General features: G+C 36.6%; 1 protein-coding gene across 27 annotated transcripts in view; it reads left to right on the forward strand.

Moving 5' to 3' along the window:
• TTN (titin) overlaps positions 1 to 22,313 on the forward strand; it is a 245,118-nt gene that overhangs the window by 108,796 nt on the left and 114,009 nt on the right. For 12 of the 27 annotated variants that reach the window (XM_065637152.1, XM_065637169.1, XM_065637159.1 and 9 more), the window contains 22 exons: positions 189 to 263; positions 477 to 560; positions 767 to 853; positions 1,393 to 1,473; positions 1,663 to 1,752; positions 1,972 to 2,055; positions 2,962 to 3,063; positions 3,259 to 3,342; positions 3,674 to 3,751; positions 3,985 to 4,068; positions 4,298 to 4,381; positions 4,616 to 4,948; positions 5,550 to 5,630; positions 6,508 to 6,591; positions 10,790 to 10,900; positions 12,146 to 12,226; positions 12,911 to 12,994; positions 13,283 to 13,363; positions 14,004 to 14,087; positions 14,418 to 14,540; positions 20,304 to 20,414; positions 20,771 to 20,896. In XM_065637152.1, the coding sequence (XP_065493224.1) occupies positions 189 to 263; positions 477 to 560; positions 767 to 853; positions 1,393 to 1,473; positions 1,663 to 1,752; positions 1,972 to 2,055; positions 2,962 to 3,063; positions 3,259 to 3,342; positions 3,674 to 3,751; positions 3,985 to 4,068; positions 4,298 to 4,381; positions 4,616 to 4,948; positions 5,550 to 5,630; positions 6,508 to 6,591; positions 10,790 to 10,900; positions 12,146 to 12,226; positions 12,911 to 12,994; positions 13,283 to 13,363; positions 14,004 to 14,087; positions 14,418 to 14,540; positions 20,304 to 20,414; positions 20,771 to 20,896 (2,232 nt within the window). Of the gene's footprint in view, positions 1 to 188; positions 264 to 476; positions 561 to 766; positions 854 to 1,392; positions 1,474 to 1,662; positions 1,753 to 1,971; positions 2,056 to 2,961; positions 3,064 to 3,258; positions 3,343 to 3,673; positions 3,752 to 3,984; positions 4,069 to 4,297; positions 4,382 to 4,615; positions 4,949 to 5,549; positions 5,631 to 6,507; positions 6,592 to 7,072; positions 7,154 to 7,695; positions 7,780 to 8,411; positions 8,496 to 8,698; positions 8,780 to 9,841; positions 9,923 to 10,496; positions 10,578 to 10,789; positions 10,901 to 12,145; positions 12,227 to 12,910; positions 12,995 to 13,282; positions 13,364 to 14,003; positions 14,088 to 14,417; positions 14,541 to 20,303; positions 20,415 to 20,770; positions 20,897 to 22,313 lie in introns of all 27 variants that reach the window. The other 15 variants (XM_065637181.1, XM_065637155.1, XM_065637164.1 and 12 more) reach the window with 15 other exon arrangements.

Consider the following 22,313-nt stretch of genomic DNA (forward strand, 5'->3'; position numbering starts at 1 on the left):
ATGTTAGCAGACATCCTCTGAATATACAATTCACAGTGTTTTTCAGATGCCTTACTTGATCGTTACTTTTTTCTGTTCATTTTGGAGGGGGCTCTTCATATGAAATATTTGTGCTGCTGTCTTTTTTGTTTCATTTCTGTTTTGAATAGCTTGTGGATTATTTTTTAACAAAAATAATGTTTTTGAAGTGCCTGAGGTGCCGAAGAAACCTGTACCTGAAAAGAAAGTCCAAGTGCCGAAGGAGGAAGCTCCCCCAGCTAAAGGTATTTAAACTTATCATTAGCTGTGATCAGAGAGGTCTTCTAGACATCATTTATCTTCTTATTTGTGTTAGATACTAGGATGGTAAAAGGATTGTTGCTCTTAAGAATTGTGGTTCTTTGTGTTTGTGTTCAATTGTTTAGTGTTACTGGCTTGTACATCGTGGTGTTTTAGATTCTTGTGCCAAGCTCAATTTACAATAATATCTTACTAAGTTCCAGAAGTGCCAAAGAAACCTGTGCCGGAAGAGAAGCTTCCTGTTCCTGTACCAAAAAGGAAGGAAGTTCCACCAGCCAAAGGTATATCAGCTCTTGGCCGAATTTGTTAAAAAAAAAAATTTAAAAGTTGATCTTTGTTCACCTTTTCTCTTAATGTAACGTAGAGTGAAGAGAGTTTTCCATTCTTGACAGTTCTTCTTTGTCATTCCACTTTATTGATTCATATCATTGTTCTTTACCTTGTGATTCACAAATGAAATTCTTACATTATGACAATATCTTTAAAGTGCCTGAAGTACCAAAGAAGCCTGTGCCAGAAGAGAAGGTACCTGTCCCAGTGCCTAAAAAAGCGGAAGAACCTCCACCAGCCAAAGGTACAACAGTTTCTGGTTGAACTGTGTAATTCTAGTTTTGTTTCTTCAGCTTTAGAAGACTGCAAATAACAGTCTCGTTCCTCGTCCTAGTGTGTTTGTTGTTCAACCACTCACTGACCTATGTTTGATCAGGACACTGTATCGTGGCTGTTTCTGTTTGTCTTGGCTGTTATGCTTATTCTACACTTTGAAAGTTTCTATGTTTGTGTCTTCTATTGTCTCAGTCTTTTGGATCTTGTATATCTAAGTTATTTAAAATCATAGGCTGTTTCAAAAACAGATGCTTCAAAACATAAACAACGTACCTAAAGAGGCAGACTTCCCCCTTAGCCTTACTACATGTTTGTAATGCTATAGTCTGTATGTTTGTGTGTTTACATCTGTGCATAAATCTGTAGATAAAATCTATGTTATCTTTCATACACAGTTAAGTTTTACAACATCTGTGTAGTTATCTTCATATCAGTTGTACAGCTATCACTTTAATATGTTTTGTGTTACACTGAAAATTAAATTCTTAACCAAAAATGTCTTTAAAGTGCCTGAAGTGCCCAAGAAAGTTCCAGAAAAGAAGGTACCTGTCCCTGTACATAAAAAGCCAGCACCTCCACCAGCGAAAGGTATCTCTTCTTATAACTGAACGTGTGGATGATTCTTCTTACTGTTTCTGTATGTTTGTTATTAGAATTTAACTAAAGTGTTGTCGCAGTTTGTGACAAATGTTAATTCATGCTTAGCTTCTGTGTAAGTTGTCTCTCAGTTTCTGATGTTGTGTCTGAGTTTTCTATAATTAAATACTATCTTCGAAGTGTCAGAAATACCAAGACCTCCCCCTGAAGATGTGCCTATTTTTGTTCCTGAAGAAGAAGAGGAAGCTGTTCCAGAGATACCAGCAAAAGGTACACCATTCCTTCTTGAAAGTTATCAGAGAGCTTCACTCCATTCATTAAAAGATCTTCATCTCTTTTGATTGTTTTAAGCTGGGTGTAAACGTTAATTATCGTTCTGAGTGGAGTTTTCTTCATCTCGTCGGTCTTTGTCACTTTGTTCCGTGGTGTTAGTAGTTTTGGTGCTCTAAAAGTAATTGAAAATTTCTTATCAAAACAATATCTTTAAAGTGCCAGAGGTGCCCAAGAGACCTGTCCCAGAAGAAAAAGTACCTGTTGCTGTTCCTAAAGTAAAGAAAATTGCACCAGCTAAAGGTATATCACATTGTGGTTTATGCAGATAATTCCTCTCCCTTACATTTTCATGTTTCATTGGAACCAAAAATCAAAAATTAATTTATACTCATGTAAAGTGAGATCCTTGGTTCTGGCCCCCTGCTTCTCCCCTGTAGTGAGCAGCTCTGTGTCTCAGACAGGGCTTGATTGTCTACTTATTGTTATTGACTTGAGTGGGCTGAGTATCAGGCATTGAATGATCTGCTTGTTTTCCATTTTAAGTGATTGCTTTGAGTGAAATAATTCATCATGATATCATTATTCAGAACTAATGTTTAATTTAAATATTGTTTAAACAAAAGGCCTGGAATAATATTTTATGGGCCTTTACCTGGAAATCCTTCAATTCAGGGAGATTGTTCCAATGTGTACCTTGAGAGTATGCTAAAATCTCGAGCCCTTTAGCTAAATTATATAAAAATCAAATCAAATCACGACTGACCATACAAGTAACCAGAAGATATAACCTAAATGTGAACTTCAAAGTGGAGGCGGACTATTGCAGAGATCATCCTTTGGTGTCTAGCAAATTCTACCTCAGCAGCTGAGATTTTTAGAAAAAAAATGAAAAGCAGACACTGGAAGTTTTTTATTAAAAATTAGATACTAATAATCTTCTACTACCTCTCATTTATAGCATATCTTGCTAATATTTTCCGTTAGCAATGATGCTGTGTAACTAAAAATTGGGCAAAAGAGCTAATCGTCATATCATCCTTGTAACCCAAAGGCACTTAGCTGTTTTCAGGGAGTGGAAAACAACTAATACTTTCCCTTCTTACTTATTACTGTTGTTACTTTAAAGTTGTTGTCCTTGTGGTTTATGTTATGAATTTTTCTTTGTCATGTTGTGAAAGTAAAGTTCTTAAAATAATATCTTTAAAGTGCCTGAAGTGGCAAAGAAAGTTGTGCCTGAAGAAAAGGTTCCCATTTTTGTTCCTGAGGAAGAAGAGGAAAGTGTTCTAGAGGAATCTATACCAGCAAAAGGTACATGACCTTTCTTGCAAGTTATCCATGATATCTTTTGGGTTCACTAAAATTCATCTTTATATCTTGTTCTAAGTTGTATGTAAATCTTAGGGATCATTTTGAAGAGCTTGTGATCTTGTTTCATGTTTTTTTCATGTTTGTAATGCTCTGAGAGTAATTTTAAAATGTGTTTGCAAAATGATATCTTTAAAGAGCCAGAGATTCATAAGAAACCTGTCCAAAAAGAAAAAATACCTGTACCCACTCCTGAGAAACTGGAGGTACCTCCAGCAAAAGGTACATGAATAAATAGCTTGTTCTCATTCAGTGTCTCTGTTTTATTTCGTTTGTTATTTATGTTAGTTTTATGTCCCTGCTGTCTTTCTGTATTGATGTCTCAGAGTGCTTGTCAAATTCCTAGCAAGAATAACTTCTGAATTTATTTGATTTGATCAAGAAGTCTATCTTTGGATATAAAATGTCTTTTGTTTTAATTTGTTTCATCTTCAAAACGTTTAAATACACTCTGCAGATCAGTTCTTATTTCACTATGTTCGTATATGTTTTCTGTTGTCTTTCTTGTACCACCGACGGATGACATTCTTAAAATATGATAATGTCTTTAAAGTGCCTGAGATGCCTAAGAAACCTGTTCCTGAAGAGAAAGAACTTGTTCCTAAAAAGGTGGCACCTCCACCAGCCAAAGGTATCGCAGTTTGTAAATGCTGTTATCAATAATACATAACATTCTTCATACATGTTGAGTTTGTCTCTGTTGTATTGTATTTGTCACTGTACTATTTGTATGTTTATCTTGTATTATATTTGTCACTGTACTATTTGTTTGTAAGTTGTTATTCTGCTGTTTGTAAGCTTCTGGGTGTGTGTCTATTTAAAAATTGTGCAAAAGAACACTGAAGTTAGGTCTTATCTTTAAAGTACCCAAGATGCCTAAGAAGGTTGCTCCTGAAGAGAAGGTACCTGTTGCCACCCCTGAAAAAGTGGAGGTTCCAGCTGCAAAAGGTATATGTACTCTGATTATAATTAATATTTATGTTAAAAATACTCGACTTTCTTCTTTCTAACTTTTGTCTTTGTTGTATCAGATTTCTGTTGGAATTTATGTTCAAACTCTTAATTATAAATGTTTGTATTGTAGAACCATAAAGCCCTGTTTCTTGTGCTTTTTTACTTATACTGTTTTAAGGCTTTTTTAAAAAAAAATTCTAAAATGAAATCCATGTCTTTAAAGTCCCTGAGGTGCATAAAAGAGCTGTTGCAGAAAAGAAAATTCCAGCTGTTGTGCCCAAACCCAAAGAACCAACACCGACTAAAGGTACGGATATATTTCTTCTTATTCCTCCCAAAGATTCGGTTTTCCTACTCATTCCTAAAATCTTTTCTAACATATCTACTGCTTCACAAGCAAGTTCTTATATTTGAATGTAGCTTATGCTTGTGGTTATCAGGTACATTTTCTGTTCTATGTAGATTGCCTTGACTAAGTGTGAGGAAAAAAAAAATAATTAAAAAAAATTGTAAGGTAGTAACAATAATACTGTTTCTAAAGTGCCTGAAGTATCCAAGAAACTTGTCCGGAAAGAAAAAGCCCCTGCACCTGCTCCTGTGGTGGAGAAATATGAGTATGCATATGAAGAGTATGAGAAGTACGAGACATATGAAAGTATTGAAGAGTTTGAGGTTCCTGAAACCGAAGAAATTGAGGCATATGAGGAACCTGAAGAACCTGAGAGATACAAGGAGATGCAGGAACAGGAATATGAAGAGGAGGCTGAGGAGAAAGAAGATGTCTATGGAAAGTATGAGTTTAAGGAGAAGGAAGAAATCTATGAGAAATATGAGGAAGTATATGAGGAGGCTTACAAAATCCAGCCAACTATAGGTACATCAAGTCATGATTTCTTTATTCTTCTAGTTTGCTGTGTTCCCAGCTACTGCTTAGGCCTCCTTTGGGTGTTTGTTTATATTTTTCCCCATTTGTAGTCTTATGTGTGTCTGTTGCTGGCAATGATAAATCCATTCAATGATTTTATCTGTTCTGCTCCTTCCTATGGAATCCTTCCCTTCAGTGTGGAATGGGAGGATTCCCCATCTGACTGCCTAAGAGTGAGCTGGTGTAGATATGACACAAGCAAAGTGAATTATAATTTTCTGATGCAGTTCAGCCTCAGCCTGAATTAAATATTTTCATGTGTCAGTATTTGTTTCTTGTGTACAGGTTGGCTCCTGTGAGTTACAGAGATGTTAAAACTCATGTAGGACCATAGTATCCCTCGTGCCAAACTAATGCATCAGAAAAATATACACTGATATTCTTTAGCTTTCATTGCTCAAGAACTCTGAGATAAGGGGCTGTTCACTTGTCTGTGTGTAAACGTTGAGATGGCTCCTCTACAAATAAGTGATTGGTTTGCTTGCTGTCTTTGTATCTGTTGTAATTCCTCATAAATAACTTAAAATCCATAATGAAATATTTTTTAAAGTGCCTGAGGTGCCTAAAAGGCCTCTGCCAGAAGCAAAAGTTCCTGTTCCTGTTCCTAAAAAAGAAGCTCCACCAGCTAAAGGTACATCAGCTGTTAGATAAATTTAAAAACACAGCCTGAGTCTCTGAATCTCCAAATCCAGTAATTTACCTGTTCTGATTTGACTGCTAGACCCTTAATTTTCTTTCACAGTACAGTCAAAGACAGGGATTATTAAGTTACTAAAAAAATACTGGGTTTTACTAAATCAAAACTGAGGCAAATTACTTTTGAGGACAGGGGAAGTGCAGGCAGGACCATCAAGAACTAATTCTTGCCATTACAATATCAGTGACATTATATAGCTAATGATTGAAAACAAGCAGATTAATAAATTAATAAAAGTCTGTTGAGTTATAGTGCCATATCAGTGAAACCTAATGATGTGCTGGAGTGCATATAATCTTAATACGTGTTCTCTGTGTCAGGCTCTACAAAAGATAAGTATGAATAGCAGTTGTCAGTGCTAGTAGAGTTTCTGTACTAGTCTACAGCTCTGTAATTTTCTGTTCAGAGCACTTAATTTGCCAGAAATTAATTTTGTGTTAACTTTTATAGTTGTTTCTCATACAGATAATCAGAATGAAATCAGTGGGGAAGGGTTGTGGGGTTTTTTGCCTAAAGACTTGGAGTTAGTTGATATGAAATTAAAGCCTTACCGTATTCCCAGCTGGCATTAATTAGAGCTGATAGTTCATGAAACCTAATTGTTAAGGCTTATCCCAGTCAAAAATTCACCCAGCAATAGCAGTGTTTTTCTTTAGTGAATATTGAATACTCTAGCTATGTGAATCCGAGCAAAATAGTCCAGATGTGTGACCTGCAAGGCCACGCTTTACATTGTTTGCTTTTTGTTTAACTTCTGTTGCATAATGTTCATACTGCAAAAGTTCTTAAAAAAATACCAATGTCTTTAAAGTGCCAGCGGTGCCCAAGAAACCTGTTCCAAAAGAAAAAGTACTACCTGCTCTTCCTAAAAAGGAAATACCTCCGCCAGCTAAAGGTATACTTTGCCTGCATTGTCCTCATGAATCATGAACTTTGATTTCAGTCTTTTGTCTTCATTATTTGTTGAGAAAGATGTGTGTATGTTTTATGTCCTCGTGGTGTTTTTTTCAACTGTTTGTGACTGAGTCAGTTTTTGTCTCTGTCTTTCAAGACATTTGTTGAAAATATGTGTGAGTCACTTTAAAAAATTTGTGTTCTGTTGTTAAACTATATAGAAAGGTAGTTCAGAAAGAAATAGTATTTTTTTTTCTTCTGAAAGAGAAGTAGATTCTGCCATCCAAAGGTATGGCCATCTTTCAAGAATATTTTTTAATACGTTATTCTTCTGTCTAACCTTCAAAATTAACACAGATGTTCTTTCAGGAAGCATTTCATCCTTTGTTGTTTTATGACTCTTCCTTGTTAGATTCGTTCTTCTTCTTTCTAACTTCTTCCAAATAACTTTGAAAGCCCTAAAAGTTAATTATGTCTTAAAGGGCCAGCTGTTGTTAAAAGAACTGTCCCTGAAGAAAAGAAACCTACACATACAACTGAAATAGAAATTCCACCAATGAAAGGTAAAGGAACTTTTGATATGAGATTTAGTGCAAAGGAAATATTTGTGTCATTTTTCCTAACTAACATCTTCTAAGACGATCCTCGTGTTCTTTACACCATGGCAAGAGTACCTAGTCTTTAAGTGCAGACTCGACTCTCAGTGATAAATTGAAAACTCGGAGGCAAACATTTCAGATATATGCTATGCACATACTAAACAGTAAATATGTTGATTTATGAAGGTCATATTGATGAAGAAGTAATACGGCAAGGGCTAGTAAGTTAAAACCATTAAAGCTGTTACACATATCAGAAGGAAAGGTACAACAATACAGTGAGAAAAGCAAATGGCTTATGCTCTTTCAGAGCAGAAGATACAAATTTATTCACATAATTATTTGTTCCAGCTAGACAGTTCTAGAACTGAATAATATTTCATTATTGAAAAGACACAGTATTGGGGACCTCAAAAGAACTTAGTTTTCTGGGTTTATTTCTGTTCGGGATTTTAAAAGTTGAAAATTATTTTGAGATTACTAAAAGAAAGCTAATATCTTTGAAGTTCCTGAGTTCCATAAGAGAGCTGTCCTTGAAGAGAAAGTACCCATCATTATTCCTAGAGAAGAGGAGCCTCCTTTGTATGAAGGTACATCAATGACACATCTACCAAACAGTAAATTGCAGAGAATACATCAATTCATGCTCTAGATTGTTCTGTAAAATATGAGACATTTTCAATTATTTTTTAAATTGTTTAAAAGTAACTTCCATCCGTGTCTTTGAGACTCTCTCTCTGAATTTAGTTATAGTTTAGCATTTTTAACCTGTTTTTTTCTTCTTTATTAATGGGAGAAAGAAATATGAATAGGAGAGAAACTAAGTTTCTGATCCAGGCAAGCACATTAGCCACATTGGACCAAAGAAATTAATTCAAGTAGACACTGATTCAAGAGCCATACTGAGTTAAGATGATTGCATTTTATGCTGGGATATAGATAACCTAGATGAGGACATGTGAATTTCAATTATTTCTATCTAATAAACAGAACTAAGTAACTAGAAAATAAAATGAAATCTTTCTGCAAACTTGTGTTTTACTAATTGGGAATGGCCATCTCTAGCAATAGTAGGTAAATGATCAGGCTGAAATGAGATATTTAAATACTTTGTGCAGTTCTTTGTCCATATACATGTCTGCTTTTTGCATTATATCTTGTCTTTCTAATCTTGTCTTGTAAATAATATTAAAATATGTTAAATAAACTAATATCTTTAAAGAGCCTGAAGTTCACAGAGAAGTTCCAATGGAAGAAAAAGTCCCTGTTATTATTCCTAGTGAACCAGAAGCTCCAGCAGCTAAAGGTACTCCAATTACTCAAGCAATCTATGAAGCAATGTGATCCCTACAAATTAGTTATTCATCTTCATCATTCCATCTGTGTGCTAATCGGTTATTTAATGTGTACATTCTAATGTCTCCATAGATGCTATGTGTCTGTCATTGCTTCTTTGTTACTTAGGTTTTATATATTAGTGTTCTTTAAAAAAATGTAATATCTTTGAAGTACCTGCAGTGACAAAGAAAACTGTTCCACTGAAGAAACTACCTGCTGCTGTACCTGCAGAAGAAGTTCCTCCAGCTAAAGGTACATGACCTCCAAATAGATTTTCTCTAGTCTCAAAAGTGAGGCACCAAATGAGAAACCGAACCTGCTTGTTTTTCTTGAACAACACAAGCAGGTGCTATATATGCTGCTTTCTTCCATTTGATCTCTTGTTGCAAGGGTAAATCTTGTCTGTCTGTTTGTTTTTACCGTAGAGAGCATGCATACGGGGAGATCAGAAATTAAAAACATAATAATTTTGCAACCATTTACAAAGAATTCCAAAAATATTTCAGCATCTTTCTTCATATGTTCAAATAAAGAACAATTATTAAGACAGAATAATTCATCGTTCAGGAAAACAAATTTAAGGAACATTTTCTAGAAATTCTTATTTTTGTCTTGTCTTAGCAGCTGTTCAAACAGATTGATACATGCTGCATCAAGAATTTAGAAGTGATAAAAGGCAAAATTAGACAAATACAAGGGAACATAGTAGACAGGAAATTCATAGCAGGGCCAGGGATTAGCCTTATATTATTTTGTCTTCTTGTCTCATGTTCTATTTCCCAACATACTTTTCCTGGCAATATATTTTAAAAAATCTAAAAGATTGTGGCAGAAGCACTCTTTGTAGTCCTGTCAGGGACTTTAATAAAGTTAAAATTAAGGTTAGACTTTAAATCAGGACAAAATATAAAGCCACAAAATTTTTTTCATAAAACCTAGTTTTGTAATAAAATTCCAGTGCTGAAGAACTCTGTAGATGTTTGAAACATAATATCTACTCAATCCCTCTGGAGTTTTACCTTGCTTTTATAGGTAATTTCAAAATTTTTTAAAAATAAACCCCTTTAAATTGCCAAAATTATTAAAGATTCTTTGATAAGAAGTGAAAAAAAAAGTAAGTACTATCTTTTCAGAGAAGAGTAAATTCAGACTTGTAAGTGCTAGGAGTTAGAAAAACAGTGAAGTTGTTGAGTTGTATTCACAGGTTAATACCATATATTTTCATGTTGTTCTAGTAGAATTTTTTTGTTGTTTGATAAATCTGCACTACTCATGTCCTAGTGCAAATTTCTAAAATAAACCAATATTTTTAAGTTCCTGAAGTACCAAAGAAAGCTGTCCGCAAAGAAAAAATACCTCCTGCTCTACCTAAAGGAGAAGCTTCACAGTTTAAAGGTGTAATACATTTGAGTAGGTTTTGAAGGACGAAAAATATGTTTTCATGTATAAATCTTTAATTATTTTGAGAACATTGTTTCTGCTGTAAACTAGAGTTTAGTTATCAGCTTTGGTTGGCTGCACCAGTAGAAAATCAATTAAAAAAAATTATATCACCTTTAGTTTTTCATAAGGGGAAAATTAGCTTTATGTGCAAAAGAGGGAATTGCAAGGGACTCTGCTACTTGACATCAGTCTGAGGGGGAAAAAAAAAAGAAAAAAAGGAATAGAAAAAGTGACAGAGCTTAGGCAGATAGGACCTATCTCTTTGCACTCAAGGAAGCAGCTCAGTTGAAGACATAGCACACATCTCTCTTCTGGCAAGCTGCAGAGGTTGGATCAGGGTAGAATATGAGATCTTTGTCGTCTTTTGTTTGAAATAACCCTAATTTTGAGGGTAGATATAAATTAGACCTGCGTATCTTAAGATGAGCTTAAATATTTGATTATATTTGTTCTTTGTCTTTCACATTGTCTTGTTTTCTGAAGATATTCTAAGTTAATTTAAGTATTTAAACTAATATCTTTCAAGTACATGAAGTTTATGAGGAGATACACATAGAAGAAGAAATTTCCACTGTTCACCGAAAACAGGAGGCTACAGCACCTAGAGGTATATATGTCCTTCATCATCTCTTCCTGTGATTTGCAGTCATGAACTCCAGGAAAATTAAATTATTTGTGTTCGTGCTTTAGTTCTTGTTCAATGTAATTAATATTTGTGTTCATTCTTGCAGTACTTTATTTACATCACAAACTTGGGATTTTTTATGACTTATCTTTCTATTCTGGATAAATACTTAAAATGAACTAATATCTTTAAAGTGCCCACAGTCATTAAGAAAGCTGTTCCAGAAGAAAAGGTGCCTATTGCTGTGCCTAAAAAACCAGAACCTACTCCTGTGCCTGTAAGACCAGAATCTCCACCATCTAAAGGTACTTTGATAACCTAATAGAACTGAGGTCTTTTGCTGGTAACATCTTCTGTGTTTCTTACATTGTCTCTGATTTAATAATTCATGGTCCAGTTGCGGCGTTTATGTTGTATATGTCCCTTTTCCTGTTTCTCAGCTTGTCTTTATGTCATAAAATTAAAATTAAAATCAGTAAATATCTTCCAAGTTCCTGAATTGCCCAGAATAACTATTCCTGAAGAGAAAATGGTTCCTCTGTCTAAAATGCTAGAAGCTTCACCTGCCAAAGGTGTAGGTCAACATATCATTTCCTTCTCCTTTTCCTTTAAGTTTCTTCTCCCTTGTTTTTTGTTGTTAAATCAATAAAAACTAGTTGAGTTAGTCTGTTTCTTCTACCCAGGAGCAACCCCTTGTGATGGCACAGGAATTGTATCAGAAACTAGTCAGAGAGACTGAAAACAAGGAAAACTCTAGCTGAGTGAGATTTACAGAACAAATATTTTCCCATCATGGGTGTTTATAGGTGCTGTGAACAGCCCTAGAAATTCTATCAACACTCAAGCGAGAAGTATATACACTTCCTCTTTCATATGGTTGATGTTAAACTTAGGGATCAATTGATTTAATTTTGAATGGAAATAGCATTAGGCAGAGAAACCAGATGTTACAATTCATTCAGGTATTTTAGAAGCCTGCCTGAACTAGCAGTTTGTGTGGCATGTCACCATGCGTGACAAAAGATCCCCAGCAAAGTTGCTTCAGACTTATTTGCCAGAGGGATAAAACCACGGAGACTTTTCAGAACATGTAACTGTTGTCAAAGTATCCTTATACAAATACTTGTTTTGTCTTATTTCTCTGTATTGCATGTTTTATCTTTGTAATTCCTAAATGTACACTAATATCTTTAAAGTGTCCAAGGTACCTAAGAAATCTGTCTCCAAAAAGAAAGTAAGTGTTGCTGTGCCTGAAATGACAAGAGTAATACCACCTAAAGCTTATATGTCAATAATGGTGACTCTCTGACAAGGACATTTCTCTTTCTCTTGGGCAATAGGGTTTACAATACAATAAAAGATTACCCTTTATTTCTCATTTCTAAAATTTCCTAGTACTATGTAACTATACATTTTTTGTATGACATATCCCTTTTTGTATCTGATCCTACATTTCTTTCTGATATGCTTCGGGTGAGACTCTTCCTTAATAATTTAGATATTTTTTAATGCCTTCATTATAACAAAAACGAATGTTTTTCTCTTTAAAGTTCCAGAGGTGCCCAAGAAAATTCCAGAAGAGAAGGTGCCCGTTGCTGTGCCCAGAAAACCAGAACCACCACCAGCCAAAGGTATGTTGCACTATGAACAACTAAAATTTGGAAGAGAAAAAACCTTTACCTTGAGCCTGCAGATTAGTTTTTTGGTTGTTTGTATTGTCCTATTGCTTTTAATTTTGTGCCCACAGTTCTGTTTTGAAAATTCTTATTTTTAAATCATAGCTGTAATCAGTGTACCACTGTGGTAGAAATACTGCTGTGGCTGGGCAGGGATGAGACTGATACTTGAGAACCACAGCAGAAATCTTAAATAGAAAACAGTGCTTCTGTCATCTGAAATGCTCCCTACTGACAGTGAAAAATTAGCCCCAAAAGAAAGTTTAATAATTTCAAAGTATAGAATAAGGGATACAGATGTCTAACACCAGAGAAAACCCTTCATGTATCATTGAAAAATTTATGCCACTATGTCCTCATGCATTGAAGAATGTGACAAGGAACACAGAATGGACAATGGCAGCCTTAGTCAAATTGTTGAATAAAACTGAAAAATAATGTAATGTAGAAGGAGAAGACACTCCAAAAGATTCTGAGGTGTTTCCTTAGGCTTTACAGGAACTTAAGAGAACCTTAAGTAAATAAACATGTCAAATCAATGGTTCCGTTCAGAACCTCCCTACTTCGCGATTTCTACTGAAAAGTTTTGAACGTAGCTGTAAAATTTCATATAACTGAAAACAATCTCATTCCTTAAAGTGCCTGAAGCACCGAAGGAAGTAATTGTAGAAGAGAAAATCAAAGTTGCTGTGCCTAAAAAGCCAGAAATACCACCAGCTAAAGGTACTTGTCATTAATAAAACCATGGCAATGATGTGTCTTACTTTCGGTGATACAACCTTTTTGGTACTTTTCCCCCATCTTTCTGTCTGATAAACTGTGATTTTTGTATTTCATTTTTGGGAGCAGCCTCTTTACTTCTCTTAAATGATTTGGTCAAGATTGAGAGAAAAAAAGCCTATTCATTAAAGATTTTTATGTTTAGTTCATGTTACCTGGTGTCCTTTTGTTTGTTTCTTTTTCCACTTCAAGCTATTTAACATATTAATAACATAGTTATTAATTTTAAAGTGCCAGAAGTGCCCAAGAAAGTCCCAGAGGAGAAAATACCAGTTGCGGAGCCTAAAAAACCAGCAGTTCCACCAGCTAAAGGTACTTGTCATTATGACAAAATTAACAGAATCAAAACCATCACTCTTTTATTGTTTTAACACTATAGAAGACAGTACCCAAGACATCTGTTAGAATTTTCTTCTGTTCTTAAAGTTTTTTCAAGTGAACAGATGTGTTGTGTGCAAAAACCAGATCTTGGTAATTAGTGTTCTCACTAATACTGTTCTGCTGTTATGCTTTAATGTTGTTTATGAAATTCTTATAGTAAAAGTTCTCAATATTTTTCAAGTTCCTGAGATACCAAAGAAAGTGGTCTCAGAAGAGGTTTCAGTTAAAGTACTGAAGAAACCAGAACCTCCACCAGCAAATTGCTGTACACAATTAACGAAAGAAAAACTCTTCGTTGTCTAGAGTAGCATTTTAACATATTACTAATTTACAATTTACTTTTACTATAAACATTCTATAAAATACTTTTGTTGTTTAAATTGTAGTTTTTGCACCTGTACCTCAGTAAGACATCAGAAAGAATTTTCTGTAGGCAAAGAAAAAAGTTGACATTCACATCCAAAACCACTGATGCTTTTGATGTTCCGAAGGTTTACTTTTTCTTAGTTTCTTAATGCTGCAGACATGTATTTGAATTTCATACAAAGAAAATCAATTACTTTCTTTAAAGTGCCTGAGGTGCCCAAGAAGGTGGTTTCAGAGGAAAAGGTACACATTGAAGCTCCTAAAAAACCAGAACCTCCACCACGTAAAGGTACATGTTCAATCCTGGTAAAATTGCACAGAAATTTTAATGTTTCTCAAAATATTATCTTTCTAAAGTCTGTATTATCCTCTTTTTTGTATATTCTAATATTTATAAATGTTACAGATTGCGTTGTCTTCTTCATTTATGACTAGCTCCCAGTAAGAAACAATAGCTATTAATGGCATGCATCAAGCAAGATTAAAAAAACATGGGCTATTTATGAGGGGCATTTTTTTTCCTAATGCTGTTTTATAATTTTCACCTTGGGGCTATTGTTGCCTTTGCAATTTTTATTCTTCAAATTCCTGAAAGTAAAGCAAACAAATATCTTTAAAGAACCCGAGGTGCCGAAGAAAGTTGTTCCAGAAAAGAAAATACCTGTGCCTAAAGAACCAGAACCTGTGGTTGTTCCAGAACCAGAGGCTGCAGCTGAAGAACCAGAACCTCTGCCAGAGAAAGGTAAATCTTGATACTGATAAATACTGATAAAACCCAATATTTTTTATCTTTAACACTGTCATTTTCTATGCCTTCTTTTTTCTGAGATTCCAGATTAGACTTGTTCTTTGTATCTGCATATGTGTGTGAAACAGACATACAGGGGTCTTTTCAAAGAATAGTGACAAACCCTGGATGTCTGAATTGCCTTTATTTTATACATCAATTCTTCTTACTATTTTGGATTATTCTTATCTATTCTACCTGCTTTGCTTCACGAAAACAACCACAACTAACATCTTTAAAGTGATAATAGTAGAAGAAAGAATGTACCCATTCTAGTAACTAAGAGCAGAAGATATCAGTGTAATTGAAAGACCAGAAAATCCACCAAGAAAAACTAGATGCCATCACTGCTAATTCTTGGGAGTCTTCAGCTTATTATCTGCAATGTTATTAATATCTTTTGTCCTGTCCATTCTGTTTATAATTACCATGGATTTCACTTATAGTTGAAGTTATATGATCAGTGCATGTATGCACTTGTATATGGGGGCATGAGGGTTGGGCCAGGAAGAGGGGTACATTTGAGAGAAAATGGAGAAAAGCCAAAATGTGGTATATTCATCCTTAAAAAGGCCAACACAAATGATTGAAACCTGATATGGTTTTAATATTTTAATTACAATTGTGGTTTTATGTTTTATGTTTCACTTAAATTTGGTATGATTGTTTATGCAGTTGTTAAATTTAGAACTAATATCTTTTATGTACATAAAGTGACCAAGACAACTTTCCAAGAAAAGAAAGTACCTGTTCCAGTTTCCCGAAAACCAAAGCCCATCGCAGGGCCCCCAAAACCAAAGCCTCAAGAGATAGAACCTCAAGAACCGGAACCTGCTAGAGTGGCCCAAAAACGAAAGCCTGTTACGGCACCCCAAAAACTAGAGCAAGTTGTGGCATCTGAGGAGCCCAAGACTGTTTTGGCACCCCAAAAACCAGAAACCATTGTGGCATCCCAAAAACCAGAGCATGTTGTGGGGTCTGAGAAACCAGAGTTTGTTGTGGTACCTGAGGAACCCAAGCCTGATGTGGCATCCCAAAAACTAAAGCATGGTGCCATGCCCCCAAAGCAAAAGGTTGTTGTGGAACCCCAAAAATCAGAGCATGTTATAGTGTCTGAGAAACCTGAGTTTGTTATGGTACCTGAAGAACCCAAGCTTGATGTGCCACCCCAAAAGCTAAAGCATGGTGTGATGCCCTCAAAACAAAAGCCTGTTGTGGAACCTCAAAAACCAGAGTCCTTCATGGCCGTTGAGGAACCTGAGCTCACTGGGACACCTGAGGAGTCAGAGACAGTTGCATCAACCCAAAAATCAGAGCATGTTGTGGTGCCTCCCAAAATAAAACCTTTGGTGCGACCCCAGAAAACAGAGCTTGTTGTAGCACATGAAGAAACAGAGTTTGCTGCAGATTTCCAAAAATCAATGCATATTGCAGTGTCCAGAAAATCAAAGCCTCTTGTGGCACCCTGCAAGTCAGAACATGTTGTGGTGCCTGAGGAACCAGGACCAATTTTAGCATCCCAAAAAGTAGAGCCTTCCACAGCACTTCGAAAACCAAAGCCTGAAGTGGCATCCGAAGAACCAGAGCCTCTTTTGGCACCTGAGGAACCACCACCAGCCGAGCTGGCTGGAAAGCATGTTGCTATACCTAGAAAACGAGCAGCTCCACAGCCTAAAGGTACCTCTTATGAATAGGATCTCTTTTCCTTCTTATGAGTATAGTATGTTTCACTGCACATTTTAAAGCTTAACACACATAACTAAAAGATACTAATATCTTTAAAGAGCCTGCAGTGCCTGAAAAGGCTGTCCCAGAAGAGAAAATTCCTGTAGCTCTTCCTGAAAAGTCAGAACTTCCATCAGCCAGAGGTACATGTTATCATGAATACGTGATAAACACACCTAATTTTTTCTCTTAAGTATTATCTTAACCTCTTCTGTCTGTCATTTTGAATCTGAGGTTTTAAATGATGCTTGCTAAACAAATCACACGAAGTATGAGTATGTGCCAGATTGTTGCTTCAGAACATTTCTGTTGTCTGTGTTTCAGTCTCTGTGTTGTTGTACTGTAACTGTAAAATAACATGCACTAATATCTTTGAAGTGCCTGAGATGCCTGAGAGGGCTGTCCCAGAGGAGAAAGTGCCCATTGCTGTACCTAAAAAACCAGGATCTCCCCTTGCTAAAGGTACATGCCACCATGATTATGGTCATAAGGAAGGGTTGGGGTTTTTTTATTAATCCTATTGTAAATTGATCTTTCAGTATATACTCTGATATCTAAAATGTGAGAGATATGCACTAAATATGAATTGCTGTGCAGGGGTGTCAAATGTTTCCTCAACTAAAACCATCCAAACTTTTGTGGTGTTTGGTTGGGCTTTTTTTTTTGACATATTCAAAATGTTTAGGAGGTAAGATTTGATTTCTTAGGCTGTAGCAATAAATCAGGAAGAACTCCTATCTACCAATAAATGCCAAAATTGTATGGATTCTAACAAGAATTGTTGCTCAAATCATTAGTAGGGATGGTTTAGTACATGATTTAGTGGGACTCGGCACTATGTTTACAGTTGGACCAAATGATCTTAAAGGTCTTTTCCAACCTAAAAAATTTTGTGATTCTACCGGAAAGGACAAAATAAGCAGAAAATGAATGTTTCCGCAGAGAGTAGCAGTTTCCGTACATAGAGCGAGGTAATTGCAAATATCTCTAAGTACCTGTGTTGCCATGGATAGCAACATGAACCAGAAGAAGAATCTTTTCTTTAAACTGTTAATTATAACTTGCTGTATTTTGATCGTATGTCAACGTTCTCCACTCTGATTTGCAAAGTTGTTACATTATATGAATAGCACTGAAGAGCTGTAAAGCTCCCGTGAACATCTAATTCACTGCCTCCTGTAAGAGGCATTTATTTTCTGAGATTAATCAGGATAAGAGACTTTATAATTAAAGTACTTAAGACACCCTAAAACTATACACACCATAGACAGATACAGTGCTGCATCATTTCATTTCATTTACAAAGTCCCAGCACTGGCCAGAGACGTAAGCATTGCCTGTGCCACCAGATTATCTCGATCTGAAATATGACAACATTCCTCAAGTGAAGCACCACCTCACAGTGATATTTAAAGCATTGAAATAAATTAAATGAACATAACAAGAAAAAGTTATAAGCAGCAGTGATTAGAATGGAAGGTTAGACTATTACAGGAAAGAACACAGAAAGCAAAAAAAGAGAGGAAACATACAAAGATGGCAAAATAAAGGCAAAGTCAACAAAATAGTGATAATATCCAAGTGATAAGTAAAAATATGACAGAGACTGCCAAAACCAGCACAGAACACACAGTCTTGCATGATACATGACTGATAATCGACCACAGTAGGATTCCATAAGTAAGTCTCTGATCAGGTGTTACAGAGAGGACATATGTTTTCTGCATTTCCACCTTGACTCAGAAACAGAAACTAAACACAAAATTCCCATCTCCTGAGTGACATATTTGACACCCTGCTCATTTGAAGCAAAGCATAACTGCTGACTGAATGTAACCACAACACTTTCTCAAAGAAGACTGTGTGCATGTATTATTGTGTTATTGTTTCATAGTCATCTGTAGTGCCCATAAACTAAAATATACTAATATCTTTGAAGTGCTCAAGGTGTCCAAGAAAGGTGTTCTGGAAGAGCCCACACCCGTAACTGTGCCAAAAAAGCCAGAACCTGCACCAGTTCGAGGTACCTGTCACTCTGTGCATCAGCCTGAATGAAACTGTTTCTTACTGTCTTACATGTTACTTCTGATGTCTGTTATCCTGTCTGTTTGTGATTACCTGAAGTCTCTACGTTCTGTGCTGTGTACAAATTCTATGGTGTGAACTGTGGAGCTGTCATATGCAGGGACAGGAGTTGGACTCGATGATCCTTGTGGATACCTTCCAACTCAGGACATTCTATCACAATGACAAATACATAGGGAATATTAGGGACTGTCCCAATCCCCTTTATATGTGTTCAAGATCTAAAATTCTATATATAAAAACTGAGAAGATACATGGGAAAGAGCTTTCTACCTTGGATTTTTAATGTAAACTTCTGTCTTTATAATTTTTCCAAGAATCTCAAGTAATATAAATGGGCTTTTTAACAAAAGTGTGTTTCTTCAACCACTAAGAACCCTGTCTTATTGTGTGGTTGTAACAACCAGACACAGTCGTGACACAGGAATATTAAGAAAACAAACAAACAAACAAACAAAAACCACACACACGCAAAGGGAAATCAACACACCAGCTCAACCAACCCAAAAACCCACCCCCAAACATAGAAACTGATCACTTCCAAGAGAATAGGGGCAAAAGCCAGGTTCAATGGACTGTGAAGGAACTGAAATGGCTATGAGAAAACAAGTCCCAAGGTAAAAAAAGGGGCGTATCTAGATAGGAAAAAAGTATTGTAAGAATTTGGCATGTGTGATCTGGGCCTAGATCCCAAGTAACAGATACTCCAAACTCATTAGTAAATGCAGTGCTTCTTCAAATTTGTGGTAGATCGGGATAGTCTTCATTCTGTGGGGAAACTTCATATGAGAAAAAACGTCTGTAGTCATACATTGATGTAATTATTTCAAACCAGAAGTTCATGAGAACCCAAGAAAGCAGGTTCTGCAAATCTACAGTTGAGTTGCACGTGGTTACTAAATACAAGACCATCAGATCTTCTGTATTTGTGCAGGACAATTTTTCATCACATGATAAGGAGAGCAAGGAAACTTACTCATTCTGCAGGTAGCCCTTCTAACCTCACCAAATGCAATTTCTGAATACAGAAATATAGAAGCCCTGAAACCTCGCTAAGTCAAAAGCCCTCACACACTTAAACTGTGAAAGAGTTGAAAAAACAGAACAGAAATGAAGGAGAGAAATAGTAAGGATGATGAGATTTATGTTCCTCACCACATCACTGCCTACAATGCTGAATGCAAAACACTGGCAGATTCATAAGAATTGACAGCAGATAAGAAATGGGCTGAGGGTGCTCCCAGGGAAGAGTCGGATCCCAGCGGGGCTGAGAGTGCCAGTCTCTCCTCCTGGGGAGGGAAGGCCACTGAGTTCAGTGGGGGGTATCCTAATTCACGCCTCACCCTCAAGCTGTACTAACCACAGCAGCAGTGTTCTCACAGAACCTACTTGGCATCACCACTGTGTCTGTGTCTCTGCCCGAGTTTTGTGTGTATGTGAGTGAGTGGAACACGGGTCGATACCGTGAGATCGGCTTGGTTACTGTTGGGAGCACATCTCTAGTTTTATGTTTCACTGTTCATCTTCCTGTTTAATGTGTAAAACTGACTGTTACTAATATCTTTGAAGCACCCGAGGTGCCCAGGAAGGCTACTCGTGAGGAAAAAGTACCTGTGGTCATTGCCAAAGCACCAGAGCCTCCAGCACCCAGAGGTACCTGTCTTCATGGATAACTTAACAAAGAAGATCCTTAATCTTCTTCTCTTAAGCATTGTCCTACCTTCTCTTGGCCTGTCTCGGATTCCTATCTGAGACTCTCAATGTTGTGCATGCTGGGTAAACGGTGCTGTTCATATGTGAGGTTTTGAGCTGGCTGTTGGGATGTTCTGTGTCTGCTGCCCTGTTTTTTGTTCCTACTTGGCACGTGATTTCACCAATGTAAAATGGAACACACTAATATCTTTGAAGTGCCCGAGATGCCTGAAGCAGAGGTCCCAGAAGAGGGAGAGGAGGAGGAAGCACCAGAAGAGGTGGCGCCAGTTGCTGAGCCTGGAGAGCCAGAAGCTCCTCCAGCTGAAGGTACAGGGTGGTGTGCTGATCGAGCCAGCCATGCCCCCCAGTTTGCCACAGCGCTGAGTGCTCTTTGCCCCTCTGTGTTCTGTGGGGAGAGGTGTGAGTGGCATTTGGTCGTGTTGTGTCTGTTTATGCCTGTATATGCCTGCAGGAGCAGGGAGGTTGGGACTTGTTTGCAAGCACTCTTTCATAAGCCCATACTTGGGCTCTTTCTTGGGAGTCTTCCACCTGAAGGAGGAGTAGTTGCCTGAAGAGGACTATCTTATAGTCTGTCAAGGGTTTACTTTCTTGCTTTGCTGTTTGCATTTGACCATTTACTGACCTTTACATCAGTCAAGTAAAAGGAAGTAATATCTTTAAAGTGCCTGAGGTGGTCGAGGAGGAAGAGCCAGAAGAGGAGGTGCCAGTGGTCGTTCCTCCAAAGCCTGTGGCTGTGCCCAAGAAACCTGTGACTGTGCCAAAGAAACCAGAAGCTCCACAAGCTAAAGGTATATATTTTGGGGGGAGTTGCTTTTTATTTTAGTGTATTGATTCATATTTGTTATGCCTTCTTTTTTGTAAGATTTATTATATGTCCTCTACCCCAGCCTCTGCTGTGCCTATCTTTGAATATTTGACTAACCAACCTGTCACAAGAGGAATGTTACAGTGTTAGAAATATCTAAACTCTTTGATTTTATCATGTGTTATCGTATTTTGTATTTTTTTAACTGTCAAATTAACAAGAACTAATATCTTTAAAGTGCTCAAGGTGTCCAAGAAAGCTGTCCTGCAAGAAAAAGTGCCTGTTGCTGTACCCAAAACACCAGAACCACCAGCAGCCAAAGGTACATGTCATCACTATTAGTATCATCTTTAGAAAGAAACATCATGCTCTTCTGGACTTAAGTTGAACTAATTTTTCTGGTGATGACCTATCAGAAATAGGTGCATAAGAAATATCAAGTGCAATGTGGAGTGTTAAAAACACGACAGTAAAACCAGGTTCAGTTCATTGAAAAAATATCTGCAGTTTTCTGAACTTTTTGTAAAGTTTAAGAGTTAACTTTTACTGAATGCTTAGTTTAAACAGAATAGTGTGTTCTGAAGAAGAGCCTGCAAATAAGTCTTCTGTTTAAGGAACATAAAGTTGCATCCCTGAATTTTCTAATAGACTGTACTGCTGGATGACAGTAGCAGTATCAGTTCTCTGCCTCTTTAAAAGTAAGTTAGCACCAGTGTGTATGAGGTAGATTTGCTAGCAAAAGACTGGATGTGTCTACTGATGATCTTATTAGCACGTGAAAGGGTCATTAATATAATCCAAAAGAGAGGAGAGGAAAGGAAGTATATATTTCTGTAAAAAAGAAAAAAAAAGAGTCTAAAAGACAGGAACTCTGGAAAACTGAAAATGGAGAGGAGGTGTAAAGAATGGAAATAATTGACAGGAAAAAAGTGGTAATGATAAAGAAAAAGTTCCTTTCCTAAAAAAATTATGTTACAGTGACAAAGTACTCATGAATGATACATGACTGATACTCAACTACAGTAGGATTCCATAAGTCTCTGATCAGGTGTTACAGAGAGGACATATGTTTTCTGCATTTCCACCTTGACTCAGAAACAGAAACTAAACACAAAATTCCCATCTCCTGAGTGACATATTTGACACCCTGCTCATTTGAAGCAAAGCATAACTGCTGACTGAATGTAACCACAACACTTTCTCAAAGAAGACTGTGTGCATGTATTATTGTGTTATTGTTTCATAGTCATCTGTAGTGCCCACAAAACTAAAATATACTAATATCTTTGAAGTGCTCAAGGTGTCCAAGAAAGGTGTTCTGGAAGAGCCCACACCCGTAACTGTGCCAAAAAAGCCAGAACCCGCACCAGTTCGAGGTACCTGTCACTCTGTGCATCAGC

The sequence above is a fragment of the Caloenas nicobarica genome, chromosome 6 (genome assembly GCF_036013445.1).
Source record: "Caloenas nicobarica isolate bCalNic1 chromosome 6, bCalNic1.hap1, whole genome shotgun sequence".
In the NCBI taxonomy this organism is placed as follows: Eukaryota; Metazoa; Chordata; class Aves; order Columbiformes; family Columbidae; genus Caloenas; species Caloenas nicobarica.